Source organism: Plodia interpunctella, chromosome 16 (assembly GCF_027563975.2).
Source record: "Plodia interpunctella isolate USDA-ARS_2022_Savannah chromosome 16, ilPloInte3.2, whole genome shotgun sequence".
Lineage (NCBI taxonomy): Eukaryota > Metazoa > Arthropoda > Insecta > Lepidoptera > Pyralidae > Plodia > Plodia interpunctella.
In genome coordinates, this window is record NC_071309.1 from 3,502,267 (window position 1) to 3,518,915 (window position 16,649).

The 16,649-nt window shown below is 32.8% G+C and overlaps 1 protein-coding gene across 1 annotated transcript in view; it reads left to right on the plus strand.

The window, feature by feature from the left end:
• The first annotated feature begins 2,110 nt into the window (after window positions 1-2,110).
• The window catches only part of LOC128676555 (uncharacterized protein), a 36,372-nt gene continuing 21,833 nt past the window's right edge, over window positions 2,111-16,649 (plus strand). Inside the window, exons 1-3 of the mRNA XM_053756720.2 lie at window positions 2,111-2,185; window positions 5,286-5,410; window positions 5,489-5,597. Coding sequence (XP_053612695.2) covers window positions 2,111-2,185; window positions 5,286-5,410; window positions 5,489-5,597 — 309 coding nt within the window. The remainder of the gene's footprint in view (window positions 2,186-5,285; window positions 5,411-5,488; window positions 5,598-16,649) is intronic.

The window sequence follows — 16,649 nt, forward strand, 5'->3', positions numbered from 1 at the left end:
GACGCAATATTGAAGAAATCCTTACATATTATAAAGGCTTTGACTGTCTGTTCGTGATGAACTCAAAAACTACCACGGATTTTCATGCGGTATTCAAGGTGTATAATTATGTTTTACAGCAAAGCTAGTTCCTATATAAGCAGAACATTCTATATTTGAATGACTTTTCTAATATTTATTAATGGTATCTTGTATAATTCGTGGTCAGCTGGGAACAAACTATGGTCACAATGTAACTGTCCCTCTTACTCTTAAGATAAAGATCATCTATTTGCGAAACCATAAGATCATAAAGTCTTCGCTTTTTTCTGCAGATGGTTCATCTACTTTTATATTTTCGCCGGCCAGTTTCTGTTTCTGTTTCCAACAGTTTCCGAATAGATAGACGTTTTCGGCCGGAAGGGCAATACAAGACACAGCTTGATACCTTATTGTACCATTTTATACCTATATTATTGTAGTAGGTACTTAAGTGGTATCTTGATTATAAAAATATTAAAAACCTTGCATTATGCTTGCATTATATCGCTTCCCACTCAACCGTGGTCGTGCTGTTTGCAAAAACTCTCGTTACTTAATAACTTAATATCTGGGCCAAGTTTATTGAATTATCATTAGATTTAAATTCAGGAAGTTGATTTTAAGAAAAGAAGAACGCTAAGTATTTAGACAGGATGCACAAAAACAAAGTACCTATAGTACTTAAAGTATCTATACTTAGGTAGAACTACAGAACTTTTTTTATTCATGTAAAAAGGTACAGTCCGTACTAATATTATACCTATATATAAATGTGTGTTTATATGTTTATTCTTCTTTCATGTTAAACCGAATAATTGTATTAGGTGATTTTTTGTGTGGATACAAGTAGTTGGAGAACTTGAGAGTGAAATAGGGTGATTTTTGCAGCGGACAGAGTTGTGGGCAACATAGTAATTTAAATGATGGTGCAATGCGGCATGGGTCGTCTATTCCCTTAATTCTTTGAGATTTTCTTGATCTAAAAACCTTATAATTTACGTTATTTCATATGTAGCTGCCGCCATTCATAAATAAAATGCATCTTTAATTTTTTATATTCATTATAATTTTATTTCCGTTATATCATTCTTTGTTTAATGCAGTACATACAACATATTATCATGTAATTACAAAAGATGAACATGCTCGACGATTTCTCAATGTTTCATCTGGCTTCCGCAATTAATTTCTTTGCGTGTCGGCACAATAAGATTAATTATTATGTGAATAATTTACTATAGGTATATTAAAGTGTTGATCACAGTCGCCATATAATTAGGTACTATTATTATCTTTTCAAACAAAAATATACGTGCCTAACAGCAAGAAGTACCATAGACAAAAACTAATCGTCTTCCGTAGTTACCGTTTGGTAGTAGGTACTTAGTAAACAGTCTTATTTAAACTGGGATTAAATCCAGCGCGAACCCAATTGTATTGGAAAAAAAACTAGGAAAATACTGGGTATAAACCGTGAGGATAGCTCACGACCGTTTATTTTCCCACACGTGATGTTTTTGGGGTCATCAACATATTTTTTCTTTTTGTTTATCTATATTGGTCATCAACCGCAAATTACAGGTAAAAGTACAAAAAGGAAACTTCCTATTTTCTTTGTAGATTTTATTCTGAATCATTGGATTCTAGACTGATCACTCACAATACAACATCCTCAAAGGGCCAAGACCTTGGTCTACAATAAAAAAAGTTATATCACCAATTTCCGCATACTGAAGGTGAACGACCGAACGAGACAATGTCAGGTGAATGGATTAAAAATCCTTCTTTATATTGATAATTTTTTAACGAAATATTTTTAATAATCGTTACCGCCTAAATTTTCCTCTTTATCTTCACAATGGCGTCAATTCTGGTTTAAGTCGTAATCGTGTCTCAATGGTGTGTCAATAGTAAGAGTACCTACTATTGACAGCGCAGGGAAAATAATCTGACTTATTCTGTAAAGACATATTATTTTCCCTGCGCTGATTTTAATTTAAAATTCTATCAAGCGGAACTGGAGTTTCTTTTTATAGGCTAAAGATGTCATCATACTATTGTATTAACAATACCACCTACAAACCTAAACATGGCTTTTGAGTTTCTTAACTCTTGGATCTTTATCCGTTCAGATGTGATTTGCCAGTCTCTTAGGGAAGGGAAGGTTTGTGATCGTAACAACGACGGGCGAAGTCGCGCGTCAAAGTTATAGATAAATCATGAAACATTGAACTTGAGTTGGTGATCTTGACCCACTTGTGACATCCATGGTTCAATGAACGAAGGCTTTGCCTGCTTCAGTGGTTTCTTTATGAAAATGATTATCTAATCGCCGTGTCGAATAAGACTCGAAACCTATCGGTAAGTTACTGGAAGTTTTATATTATCATCTGTGACTAGGTTAAACACTTATGAGTTTGACAGAGGAGGTAGGTAAATTTTTATACTAGCTGTTGCCCTGAACGGCTCCATTGGAAAAGTAGCCTGTGTCCAGTTCTTCAATTACTTATCAAAAATCACCACACCGAAAACAAAAAAACAACTAAATCGTTTTTTTTTGTTTTAACCTCCGACGCAAAAAGAGAAGTGTTAAAGTTCTGTCTGTGTACGTGGCAGCGTAGCTCATCGACGGGTGAACCGATTAAGTTGCGGTTTTTTTATTTCATAGCTAAGGTGAAGTTTAATTTGTCTAACAATTTGTTATAAATGTGGTGGTAATTGAATGAAATTATATTGAATTATTTTCGAAACCTTTGCTTTAATTTTCTTTATTTTACACTCTTGTCCTTGAATGTTCCCAGTTATTTTCGCAACTGCGTGACACCCTGAAGACCACGGTCAGCGTAAAAAATAAAAAATTAAAGAAGATTTGGCTATACTTTTACATGCGGCTACCTGCCTGTGGTCAACCCTCCTTGGGGATGTCATTGCTGCCTATCAGTTTTAAGGCAAGTCTCCCTTAGTCCCCTCGACTAAGATTTGGAGTGGTTCTAGGACGGGACCACACAAAATATTTACACGTGGGTAGGTATGTAAACTGGCAAGGTTTTGACAAACATCGATTCGAGAGAAGTAGGTAGGTATATAGTATTACGATAGATATGATAGATCAGAAGCCACCATTTTAATTAGTTATATCTGTACTTTATGTTTTTTGTAGTAAAATTATAATTAACATTATTACACATTTTTATGCACTTTGTGGTGCATTGTAAGCGCAGCAGTTAATAGACCACGAAGTTTAATACGGTGTACATTCGTCGGTGCATGAATTGTCTGAAATTGGATTCATAATGCGTGTAGAAACTGTGATTCGGAAGGTTACGTGGTGTCTCCTTGATACAGGTTCAATTAGGCGATCACGCGAACATTTGACTCATCTTATAAATATTTTTACAAGGTATAAAAATATGTTCGTAGATATACCTACTTACTTATTGAAACTAAATCGGAAAGTAAATACAAAGGTGATGTTTATTTCAAATGAAATGTCTTCCAGCAGAGACGCATGAGAGGAGAGTATTGAAAATAAAAACTTTATACACGATAGTCACGTTATGTTTTTGGACAGTAACTTTTTGGGTTTCCCCCTTCTGCCCTGGCAGAATCCTGATTCATCTGGCGGTAGGGGCAAACCCTAAACGCAGCATGACCAGACTTATATACCCTACATACGAGTAGGTCCTAGTTTACCGGTTTAAACAAAATGTGGCCGTACCAGCGTAGGCGGTATTTTTTGATAGTGTTCTACTTACTTAAATAAATACCAATTTTATTATTAGCTAAGTACGTTTATCGTTATATAAGTATTATATCGTCACCTTAACCTGCAAGAATAAATAGGTACCTACCTGTTATTCTACTATATTGACAAATAATGATAATGAAAAATGGATAGGTACTTATTTAGGTAAAAAAGAAAGAAAAAAAATATTTGCCAAAAACATGAGTACAAATATAGAAATTGATGTCAAAATGAATTAAACCTACATGTTTCACCGAATATAGGTATGCAAATATAAATAAATAAAGAGGTAATGGTATTTATAGTACCGGCCTTTATCGGCTTTTTCACTTAGTATCTACGTAATTGGAGATCTGAGAATCTACGTGGATCAAGAAATCAGGAAGCTGGCAGACCCGATTATTTTTGAAATACATAAATTTTCGTCAAGCTATACTAAATTCTACGATAACAGTAATCCATAATAATTACTATTAGTTATAACGTAGAATTACGTACCTAGTACCTATTGGGTTTAATAAACTAAAAACTGGATCAGAGTTCCAAATAGGTACCTCATCCAAAATTTTGGACACATCCAGGAGGGACAATCCTCTAAATGACGTGATTGATATCGGGATGTTTGTTATATGGACATGTTTGTTATGTGATTAATCACCAATTTCGATGACATGTTTAGGTACATGTTTACATGTTATTCTGACTTGAACACATTGTACAATTTGTAAATTTTTCTTTTCAAATTTCGAATGTTATTTATATACGAAATACAAGAAATTATGTTTTAATTTTATATTAATTGTGTTGATGCATCGTTCAACATTAGCATTGGCTATAGGTTATTAGCTTGTCAACAAATAGCTGTGGCTATATTGGCGTGTGGATAATTTAGTAGCTTGATTAAATTGTAAGTAAAGACATAGTTAAAGTACTACTTAATCAATAGAGTTAAGAGTTTCAATAACATTATAGAAAAACTAATTATCCCAGATATGAAACCTGGCTAGATTGATTTTTGTGCCATTTTTGAAAACGTGGTACCTACCTACTTACAAATATTGCTCATTTATATAGGTTTAGATAGGTACATATCTAAGCATTGGTGTTTTATATGCGCTGCTCTCATGGGTTTCATTTGCGAAAAATAGTATTATTTTTTTTCTTAGCGTGTCTACTTGACGAATCATATCAATGAAGGGAAATAAGAATTATAACTAGGTTCACTTTCTTACCAGAAGTCGGGTTTCGGGCGTCACAGACAAGAATACGATTGGGATCGATGCGGGAGACGTATCCAGAATGTGCCATACACGTTCTCTTCCTATACTCTATTTAAATAATATTGCCCAAGTGTAACATTCGATATACCATGTTCAGGAGGAAGAATATGCTACTTATTATATTAGTACCTAGGTATAATTTTGCCATGATATTTTAAACACGAAAAAAATCAATGTCTGTCTCGTTGATTTCGGGTAATATTTGTCATTACATATTTATTATTAAAAAAATCCATCAGGGTTGTCACAAATTCAAAAGAGACTTCCCGCGTTCGCCGGAGGTCGAACCTGTCCTATATAACGACAAGCCACCGCCCAGCGCGTACTACTACACTACCCGACTCTCACAGTCGTCACACCAAAGGTTGGTTTATTACGTTCTGTTACGTGATCTGTCTGGGTTATTCGCATGCGACTGTACACCACCACCGTTTGCTTGCAGTCCGCGCGCTTTCCGGACGAACGCCAGTCTGCGCGCACGCCGTATCCAGCCGGCCGGAGTGAACAGTGAAAACAGTGAAATAGTGATCATGAATTCCTACGTTAAAATCGTAAGTAAATAGTTTATTTTTCACGCGAAAATTGCGTTTTTATTTACGTTAGTAAGTTCGTTAAAAACATTTTTTTTCGTTGTAAAATAGACAAAATTACTGGACAACTGACAGGTGATGACTTGATAAAAATCTGCGAGAAATTGATTTGCCTAGTTTCCTAAAAATGTGGTAAAGTCAAACTAATATTAAAAACATAATATATTAGTAAGATGATGAAATAAATAATAATAAAAATATATAATAAATAAAATGGATAACAATTAACATATTTAATGTGCGAGTTGTTACAAAAAAATATCTAGGTTTTTTCTTCACTAGTTTTTATGGCAAAACCAAAAACTATTGATAAAGTAGATAAGAAAAAAATATCGATTATCATTTTAGATTTGAAATCATATAATGTTTTAAAACTGCAATGAAACAGAAGAACAGAATTTTAATTTTATACAACAGATGAAACGTGAATAATTAATTGGATAAGATTGAAATTTATAATCATGAGAATAATGACTTGAACTGCAACAATGGAGTCTTTTGTCGACCTGTCCTCAGGTATAAACAAAAATTAAATGTTCCCACAAAAGTCCTTAATGATAAGACGTGACATAAAATTTTGAGCTAATGGACAATTCATTTCATTTAGATGTCAGATTACCTTGTCAAAGACTTTGAATCACCTATAAATATCCAGTTAAAGATATAAGTGTACTACTTTTTGTTGTTTCAGAGATTTTCACTCAAGTTTTTTTGGAATTTTTATTAAAGTAGGGTTAAGTAAGTATTTCTTAAAGTTTCGTTTTAACAGACAATATTCTACTTAAGTATATGCATTTCGAAAAAAGCCTAGATTTTCATGAAACTTAATCTAGTTTTTTGGGGAAAATAAAGGATCTAAGTAGATATTTTTCCATTTGGGTTACGTGTAACTAATAAATTTTTGAAATTATTATAAATTATATGGCGTACTCTCGTTTCGGAGGCCAAGATCCACTTTGGGGTCACTGAGCCAGCGTAGTAAGTATAAATTATATACTCAGTATAATTACTTAAGCTGTTTTTAACAACCGTAGAAGTTAGTCGTAACAAAGTAATACAAACTTGACAATAACTAAGTAATTATTTCTCAGGGTTTGGGACCGTTTATTTTTTTTTTATATATATAGGTACTTCACCTATGATCCCATATAAATATTTATGTAGATAATTAAAAATAATTGTTACAATATCTGGTAGTAAAAAGAGCCATCATCATCATCCCAGCCCTTTTCTCAGAATACCTAGAAATATTTTGAACCAATATGAGGTCCAAAATATTTCTACATAAGTATATATATACTTAGCTATACCTTTTCACACTAGTTCCACCTCACGAATTTCATTACTTCAATGAATATAAATAGCTAGAATGCGATCAACCATCGATTCTTATTAAGTACCTAATTTTAAGTAGTGATTTATGTTGCTTTTCGTTATACTGTTAACTAGTTTTATTTAGTTTCCGACAATTTGATGTAACCTACTATCAGTTCTAGTAACTATAAGTGGTAACCTACATACGATACTCGTAGACTAATATTATATCATCAGGACATTTATTAATTTTATTAGTTGAATTAATTTTATAGAAATGATACTTGCATAAATAATACCATCAATTAAGTCTATTATTTTATATATTATTTGTTTTTGTGTTGTTATTTAAATTGTCGAATTGGAATGAAATATTATTCAAAAAATCAAATTGATTCAAATAAATCAAAGTTGCAATGGCTAAGTAGTGTGGTGTTCGATTATAGGTAAAATTTAAAATGACTGAATTGACGCGACATAGTATAAATAATTAATTTGAAAAACTCGATCATTTTTAGTGTCGAAGTCAGTAAGGTCAACAAAAAAATCTTGGTCGTTAAATTTTAAATTGCCTTTGCGGAATGTGTGTGGATGCGGAATCCTCAAAATGAGCAAAGTTCTGACACAAGAAAATACATTGAGCAAATGAAATTGACAAATAGGAATAATCAGGCAAAGTTGCACGAAATTAAAACGAGAGAGCATACATGATATGGAGTCAATTTCGGACTTTTGTCTTCATAATGTTTTGCTTTCGATACTCGCTATCTCAGGGCCACTTGTTCACGTGATTACCCATCACACAGGTAGACATGCGCTAAAATAATTATGAATTATGAGATGGTCAGTAAACTATAAAAGAGAGACGTGATCATGGACAAAAATACGGTCAAGGCCATTCAACGGCGTAAATTACCTAGTTAACGTACTTAGAGCTCATTACGAATATTATATGTTAATTTATCTTACTACTATAATTTATACGCTTTTCGTACTATAATTTATACTATAATTTCGGGCCCCGCGACAAGGCATGGTACATGATGTGTGATACCTTTTTTAGAATATTTAAAAGCAAAACTACCTAAAATGTTGTCCTTTTTTGTAAATGAAATTTGTTGTAGGTTATGTTATGTTACAAATAAATATGTACGTTTATTAGATTTGTCGATTATGGCTGAAATGACTGACTTTATTGAAATTTTATTTTTTTCCTCACACGTGACGTAAAATATAACTCGATGTGGTATCTTAGAATTTCACAAGTTGTTCTTTTCTTCTAAATAAATGCGACTATTGTGTGAGCATAGAATAGAGATATTAACGTGTTTAACCTAAAGTAACTGAATACTTAGAACAATAGAAAGAAACTCAAATCTTCTTATGTTTTTCCCTAATAGTGTTCATTTTTTTTTAATAGTCATTCTACCACTCAACTTCAAGCCATTTTATCTAAATGCGCCGATAGTGGGGCAATGTTTATGTTTTTTGAACTATTTATATATTAACTTTGCCCGCAAAAATAAACCATGATAAATCTTATCTTTCTTATCATGGTTTAGTTATTATATTGATTTAGTTTTTTATTAAACTTTATTCACTTTTAATCGATCCGTATGTATATTATATAATAGATAAGAACAAAAAATATAATAATTTATCTGCCCAAAAAAGTTATATACTCAATGTTACATTAACATCCATGTAAGAAAATATATTACTATTTTAATGGTACGGTTCGAATGTTGTGTAATGCTGAGAGCGTATTTATTTGGAGAACTGAGCGCTTCACACAATATTCTTCGTGGAAAGTGAAAACTGACATAATAATATTTATGTTCCTGTTTGTTTGTGTTAATTACGCGTAAACTATTTATGGTTGCTAAATTAGTTGTATTTTTAATCTGTATTAAAAAAAATGTTAGCAACCTTTCTGGTTCTAATATTGTTTTAGTTATGTAAGTAATTCTAGAATAATAGCTTTATATCAATATTATTTCTTAAAACAATAACTTGAAGTAAATTTTTTCATCGTAAATATTATTTAAGGTGACTATTAGCGCAATAAAATATTCTAGTGGAATAAAAACGGCATAATTACTATAAATAACTCTTATGTTTTATTCATGAACATAAAAAGTAACATACAAAATAATAACAACGTACCTACTAATAACCACGTTGTTAATGGTTCGTATTCTAATAAAATGACTTTGAAATACTTTGACTAATATAATTTTTAATAGTTTTTACCTGCAACTTTGCCTGTGTGAGTTTCCCTCGGGGTCAGTCACTTTTTCTGCGATGAAAGTTACCCTACGTTTTTTTCGGACCATTTCTTCTTAGCGAGAAGAAGACTGTATGTAGGTATACGAAATTTCATAAAGTTTGGTCGAGTAAATAAATTTTTAAGAGGTGACATGCAATATAAAAACTCTTCACATTTATTAGATATATTAGCGTGGATTTGGGATTTTATGTGTATTTTATATATGATCGGAACCAACTCGGAACAGGAACTAAACCCTCTTGTTACTATGCACTGACACATTATACCTATCGCGATACTTCAATCAAGGATAACTACAATTTAAAAGTTACGTGATTAAAGCCACATTGCTAAAAGTTTCATACGCCTTTCAATACTACAATGTCAGAAAAATATTCAAATTAATGTTCAATTTTTTATTGCGAAATTTCGATTACGCCGTCCTACATCTAACTTTTGAGTTCCAATAGGCTATCGATTGACCTTGACGACCGCAAGTCACTAGTGAATAGACAATTTTCCCATTGTATGACGTTTCCTTTACTTGAATTCTCTGTCGGCCTCAGAATGAGAGTCAAGGCAAGTAAATATTCTAGTATCTTAATGTCTAGGGAGGCCTTGTCATTGTGATTATTTACATAATCGACGGCCTCGCAGCATATCCCACATTTCATAGATTGGCTCGCTAGTGCTTAGTTTGAACTTAAGAAATGTCACAGATTTTACTTCTGATATAATAATGTTAGTCCCTGAGTAACAACTGTTTGTATTCTAACTAGAATCGTTTAAACTTTAGTTAATTATATTCAAGCGGTGGCATATTTGAACCGCACTGAAGAGAAGAACTTACGAAAGTAAAGTTATTACAAATCGGTCCATCGATAGTTATTTTATTACTATCAGCAATTAAAGTTGGATAATCTAATAGATAACGGAACCTACTTAGCCGAGAGTAAAATCTCGTAAACACTGATAAAAATGCGTCAGATTACGCGAATTAACCGTGTTGTTCTAAAAATACTCAAACATATGATCCGCTAATAAATATGGCTATACCGGAAGGCGGAAGTTCGTTGGCGCGACTGGTCCATGCGCCCGCGCCACCGCCAGCAGACCGGTCTACGCGGCCACGTATGTGAATAACATGTAATACTCACATGTACTCAACTCGCACAATCGTATTAGAGGAAGAGCCTAGCTTGCTAAACCTTCTAAAAAAATATTATGTGCTAACTGTTGCGTCCGGCTCCGCTTGCGGCAAAAAGTAGCCTATATCACTTTACACCCTTTTCCACGATCTCTCAACAAACAAAACACACTTCCTTATTAATGTTTATCCATTGGAATAAGGACAGTGCTAAAAATAACAATAAGACGCATCTTCCTTCGACAGAACTGTAGGTATAATGGACCAGGATATAGAAATACTTTTTTAATAACATTCTTGTGGTTTATAAAATTAATTTTACTGTAACTTGAAACCTTTCATATTTCATTTTGTTCTTTCTTTGATATAATACGGATCATAGAAACAATAATTCATAACTGATATTAATGCCTGAGAGATTGTAATATGTATTAGGTATAACTACGTATAATATATTAAATTAAGTAAGGTATTTAATGACGGGCAGACTTTAATATGTAATTTATATGTCGTCTTCGATATTAGTCTAGACTGGAGATTAGTGGAGAAATACAAAAATATATTTTTTATGATTATATAACTTTATAAGTATTATTTAAGTTACATGGCACAGAATATTTTGAATATTTATCTCGATTGTATCATCCTAACAATATTATAAATGCGAAAGTAAATTTATTTGTTTGTTACCTCTCACGCTTTATCTGCTTCTTCTTGAAATGCATATATATAGATTAAAGTACGAAGCAGGACATTGGGTAGGTACTTTTCATCACAAATGTCAGTCATAATTATATAAAACATCAAAGTAGATCAACAAATTATTTAACTCTGTAAATACTTTACTGAAATTTAATAAAAAATATATTGAAAATTGAAAGAATCCCGACTCCCAAGTTGCTGGCATCCTCTCATCTGCTAGGCAAGAACTGACAGTTTCCAAATTGTTAAAGTGAACATACATTTTGCGAACATAGCTAAGAACACTCTGGTTTAGCCGTTTGGCTGCTACGAAACCACGGTTAGACATACAGATACTCATACACGTTAAGCTTGTAAGTTTATAAAAGGGGTTTATAAAAGGTAATGGATAAAGATACCAGAGATAAGAGACCGGTTTCGTTTGGCCATTATAGTTAAAGAATAGACATCTCTGTGACATTTCTTTGCTGACAGACAATTAATCTGATTCGTATGTTCTAAATGTTATGACGTTCTGCTAATTAACAAATACCAATGCGAAGCAATATTAATACTAATATTAACTCGTACAATATATCACGCTGTCATGGTATCTGGATTTATAAAGAGTTTAGCTGTTGGCCGTAGCTCCGCCGGTGGTACCCTATGTTTGATTTTGGGTTATTTACTATGTTTATTTCAAACTCGATGTTGCCCAGGGCTTCGCTCCCGTGGGAATTTTGAGATAAAATATAGCCTATAGCAATCTGGAATAATGTGTCTTTCTATTAATGGTGAAAGAATTTTTGAAATCGGTTCAGTAGTTTCGGAGATTACTCGCCTCAAACATACAAACTCACAAACGCTTACCTTTTTATTATAGTATAGATTTAGTGGATTAGCCGCGAAAGCGTGACAGACAGATTTTCGCATTTATAATATTAGTATGAATATGAAAGTACAGATACTACATAGACCATTAACATGAAAATCATCAAATCCTGGTTCAGAATTTGTCATTTGTCTAAAGTAACTGATACGCGACTGCTCAGTCATTAACGTGGAAATCTGATGTCGGCTACACACTATCGCCGAGCTCTGACGGATGCCGACGCGAGTGACGCGTATTGCGTAGTTAGCACGAGAGCTTTTGTTTACCGCAATGGAAACCCAGCAATGTTTGCCGAATCCGCCAAACTTTGGCGGACTGTTCAGCGATAGTGTATAAACTGCATGAAACTTAGTCCAAAAGTTGTTGGTTTGACGTAAACAAATGATAAGGATCGATTTTGTTGTTGATGCAAAAGCTAATCGATAATGGATAACATTTTAGTTGACTGATTGCGAGGAAATTTCCAATGTAAACTGCTTTACGGATGCGGGTAAATCCGGGCAACGACTGTCGCCATAAAAAAATCACTTAAATAATTGTTTGAAATCGTGTTTTGTGCCACACGTTATTTACTATTATATATTACACTTCTCTCTCTATTCTGAATGTTTTCGTGTCTGGACACGAAAACATTCATTAAACACATTAACCCTGGGGTTAAGTTACTATTTTTTTCTTCACCACTTTGCACGATCTTTGGCGAAAACATAGTATCTAGTATATAGTCTTCTTCTTCTTATAGATAGAGTTATACTTATAGTTAAAAATATATTTTCAAAACATTTTGAATCCAGTTGGATTGTTTTTGTCTCTCACTGAAATTATTTAAAGTACCTGTACAAGCTGTGGTATGAAATATACGGAAAATCTTAATTATGACAGTGATTTATTTATTTTTTGACTAGGCATTAAAAGCGATATTTTCGAAAATAAAGGGACATGGTGAACAATATACAAAATGCGAGTGTCTGTGGTCTAAATTATGTATATGTGTTGGTATTTATGTATAGTCTTTCACGTTCGTAAACTTCAGTTCGTCACAAAATCACAATCAACTGACAGTTTAATTCCAATTTATAAATGTAACAATCAGTTCTAAATTTACCGCTACAATGAATAGTGAAGAAAACTATTGTCCTGTCCTAAATGACCTTGTGTCGACTGTACTTTCGATAAAACGATTGTGAGATACGAATATTACTTACACGCAGTCAAAATAATATATTATTTTTAATGATGTTATTTATAGCCTAAATGTAGACGCTTTCCGCGATAGCATCAAGATTGTATGATTTATCTACGTAACTAGAAAATGATTTTATTTTTTGTATGATTGGATATTGATGTTAATTGACTCATCAATGATGATCTGAATTTAAATTTTGTAAATAATTATTTACGAGTTTTTAATGTGTTTGAAGTTTTTGGATGATTCACTAATATTGGGCAATTCACTAATATTGGGTTTTAAATTTTAGTGCGTATACGACTATTTCATATCCCCCCGTGGGTGTCGTACGAGATGATTAAGGGATAAAGACTTATTTTGACAAATAAATAGCCATTCTAAACGGCACCGGTATGCAGGTCATCGATGACCATGACCAGAGTACTTAGGTTAGGCACAACACCAGTGGCGTAGCTAGGTAACTGTAGGCCTTTTGGAAAAAGATCTGAGGGCCCCAATTAAGCTATTTAAGCTTCATAATCGCTGTCGCGAAAAGTAAGGTCATCAAGGCATGAGGCCCCCCTAAGTTTAAGAGCCCTGGTGTAGTTATCATCTAGGTACGCCACAGCACAACACATCATTAAGTTCTTTGTCCAAATCGCGTGATGTTTCACGTATTCGTTGCGTGGTCATTATCTTTAATGATCGTGGTTTGACAGCCTTCAAAATCTAGGCGACAATATTTGAAGGCGCATGCGCATATTTTCATTATTACGAAGGCTAGGTGGTAAGAAAATGATTGGTAGTTATTCTAATTAAGGTAGGTAATACCTGCTTAATATATAAAGTCGATTAATAAAATTGATGAGCTTAGGTAATATAATAATGTTGAATATATTTCTAATAGAGACAATGTGGATATTTGTTCCTTTTAGAGATTACTTTGATAATACCAAGTAGGTCATGAGGCTGTGACGCCACAAAGCTCGGAGTCAGAGTAAAAATAAACCTTGTAATTTTGAAGACGAGTCTCAGATTTTACAACCAGCCGCTTGCCTGACGTGTGACATGTATAACAAAACCATTTAAATAACCCGCTTTTCCTTAACTTGCATCTGTTAAGTGGTTAACTTGCAACGTATAAGTATACATAATATCAACAATTAATAAATAAATACCCACATTTCGACGTTTAGTGCACATCCGTACACGAAAGATGAAAAATTGATGTAATAACGACTTAGACGTATAATTTTTGGGGATATCCGATGTTAAGAAAATCACGCTATTTGGATATTATCCTAATCGGGCGAAGTATACGGTGTACATCATGCCTAATTCAATGAAAATTCGCCCCTAATACCGTAGCATAGAGATTCATGCAGAACTTGACATGTTACACATGTTGCACAGTACTAAATCACGACCAAGGTAATGTGTAGGTACATTTTCAGCTCATTCTAGTTCAATCAGTGTTTTCTTTTTATTATTAAGTTAAATATTCCGTTGCTTTTTTCTACGCCGTTTTAATTAATAACCACAATTGTCTTCCTAAATTATATTCGTATTAAGCATATCTAAATTACATTAACGAGACTATGATAACTCGACCATAACTCATAGTTGATGGCAAAATGAGGCCTTGTCTATGATTAGATCATATCGCCCGTTGATGTGTGAAATAAGCAGTGCTTTATTATCTAAGTATAGTATAAATGTGCCATTATGTCTAAAGCAATTCAAATAATTTAACGATCTAACAATTTGGCAAAATTTGTATTTAAATATTATAAATATATATGTTATAGCTGCATGTTATATATATATATATCGTTTTAAATGTCGTTTATACTTCCTGATTATGGGTCTAAAATAGATACCAATTAAATACATAGTTGTTTATTTCCAGACATGTGAATTGAAAAAAAGCATGTACAAATATTACTAAATAAAAGTTATTGCGAGTGTGTAGAAGTGTGTCTGAAAAATAAAGGAGCTCTAGGCTTTAGCTAATATAAAATAAATATACATAATTTGACTGGCAGAGAATGCCTTATGACTTTAAGTGCACCGAACTTTTATGTTGTGCAATAAAGTTTAAATAAAAAAGTATATTCAAAAAATGTGGAAAGGAAAATGGATATAAGAGTGCAAAATGGTTTTATTTTTCTCAGGTCGGGCCATTGTCTTTAGATTAACTGACAATTTTGACCTGATAAAGAAGTGTTTCAATATAAAATAATGTAAAAAAACAGCTAAATTTTCAATTGAATCGATAAATGAAATAATTTTCTTTTTAAGTCTATTAGGAAGAATTTTCAGTAGTTCGACTAGTAGGACCACGCGACAGGACGATCGTTTTTATCCATATTATCAGTGGGGACCAGGAACATTTGTTACGATGATCTATACAATAAAGAGTTCATTCATTCATCCAATTTGTATATCAGGATATCTGAAAGGATTTCATTATCAAATAAATAAATAATAATATTAGGACAAATCACACAGATTGAGCTAGCCCCAAAGTAAGTTCGAGACTTGTGTTATGGGATACTAACTCAACGATACTATATTTTATAACAAATACATAATATAGATAAATATTCAAGGCCCGGGCCAATTAGAAAAAGATCATTTTCCATCATGACCCGACCGGGGATCGAACCCGGCATCCGGATCGGTTCAGTGGCAAGAACCTTACCACTGCGCCGCCGAGGTCGTCACAAATCTCACAGTACTTCACGTTTAAATGTAAACTGATATTATATCTCATGCAGTTTTGCAATGTCTAGGGTGTCTATTTATAAAGCTAATGCCACCATTACGTATTCGTTCCAATTGCATAGTTGTAGTAATATTAATGTTTTAACTACAAGTAGGGCAACAAAAGCTGAAATGAAAATTTCATCATTGAATAATTATAAACATAATAACTTCGTTACAAAGCAATTAGTTTTATAATTACTGAATAGACAAATAGTCAATAATTACTTTATATACAGCAATCAAATTGTATGTTTGTTGTAACTCCTAAGATAAATGCAGTGTGTTAGATACAGGATTATTATTGTTTTTTTTTTAATAAGTTTTATACCTCTTATCTTGATAGACGCATTTTTTTAAATTTAAACGCCTACTTTTCTTTCTGTCGTTAATCGATTTCGAGAAATCGACATATTAACATGTTATTAGTCAGGTGATATTTTTGATAAAATAATTCTAGAATTAAAACATTGTTTCCTATTTTTGTTTATAACATTATCTTATTTAAATATCTAAATTACGTTAGTGAGTATTAATTTAGCAATTTAAGTACAATAACACTGACAATTGAAATGGTGTATTTTAAGCAAACTAAATTCGTTAAATGTAACTGCCCCTCAAAGTGAACCTTACTGGTACTAAACAATGTTCCAAGTACCTAATAACTAAGCAGTTAGTGCTATGCTAAATAGTCTAAGGCGAGCGAGATTCTGGCACAATAGCCACCGTCCAGCGTTGCGTTGCGTCAGAGTCACAGAAATTGTAATCATAAGGGA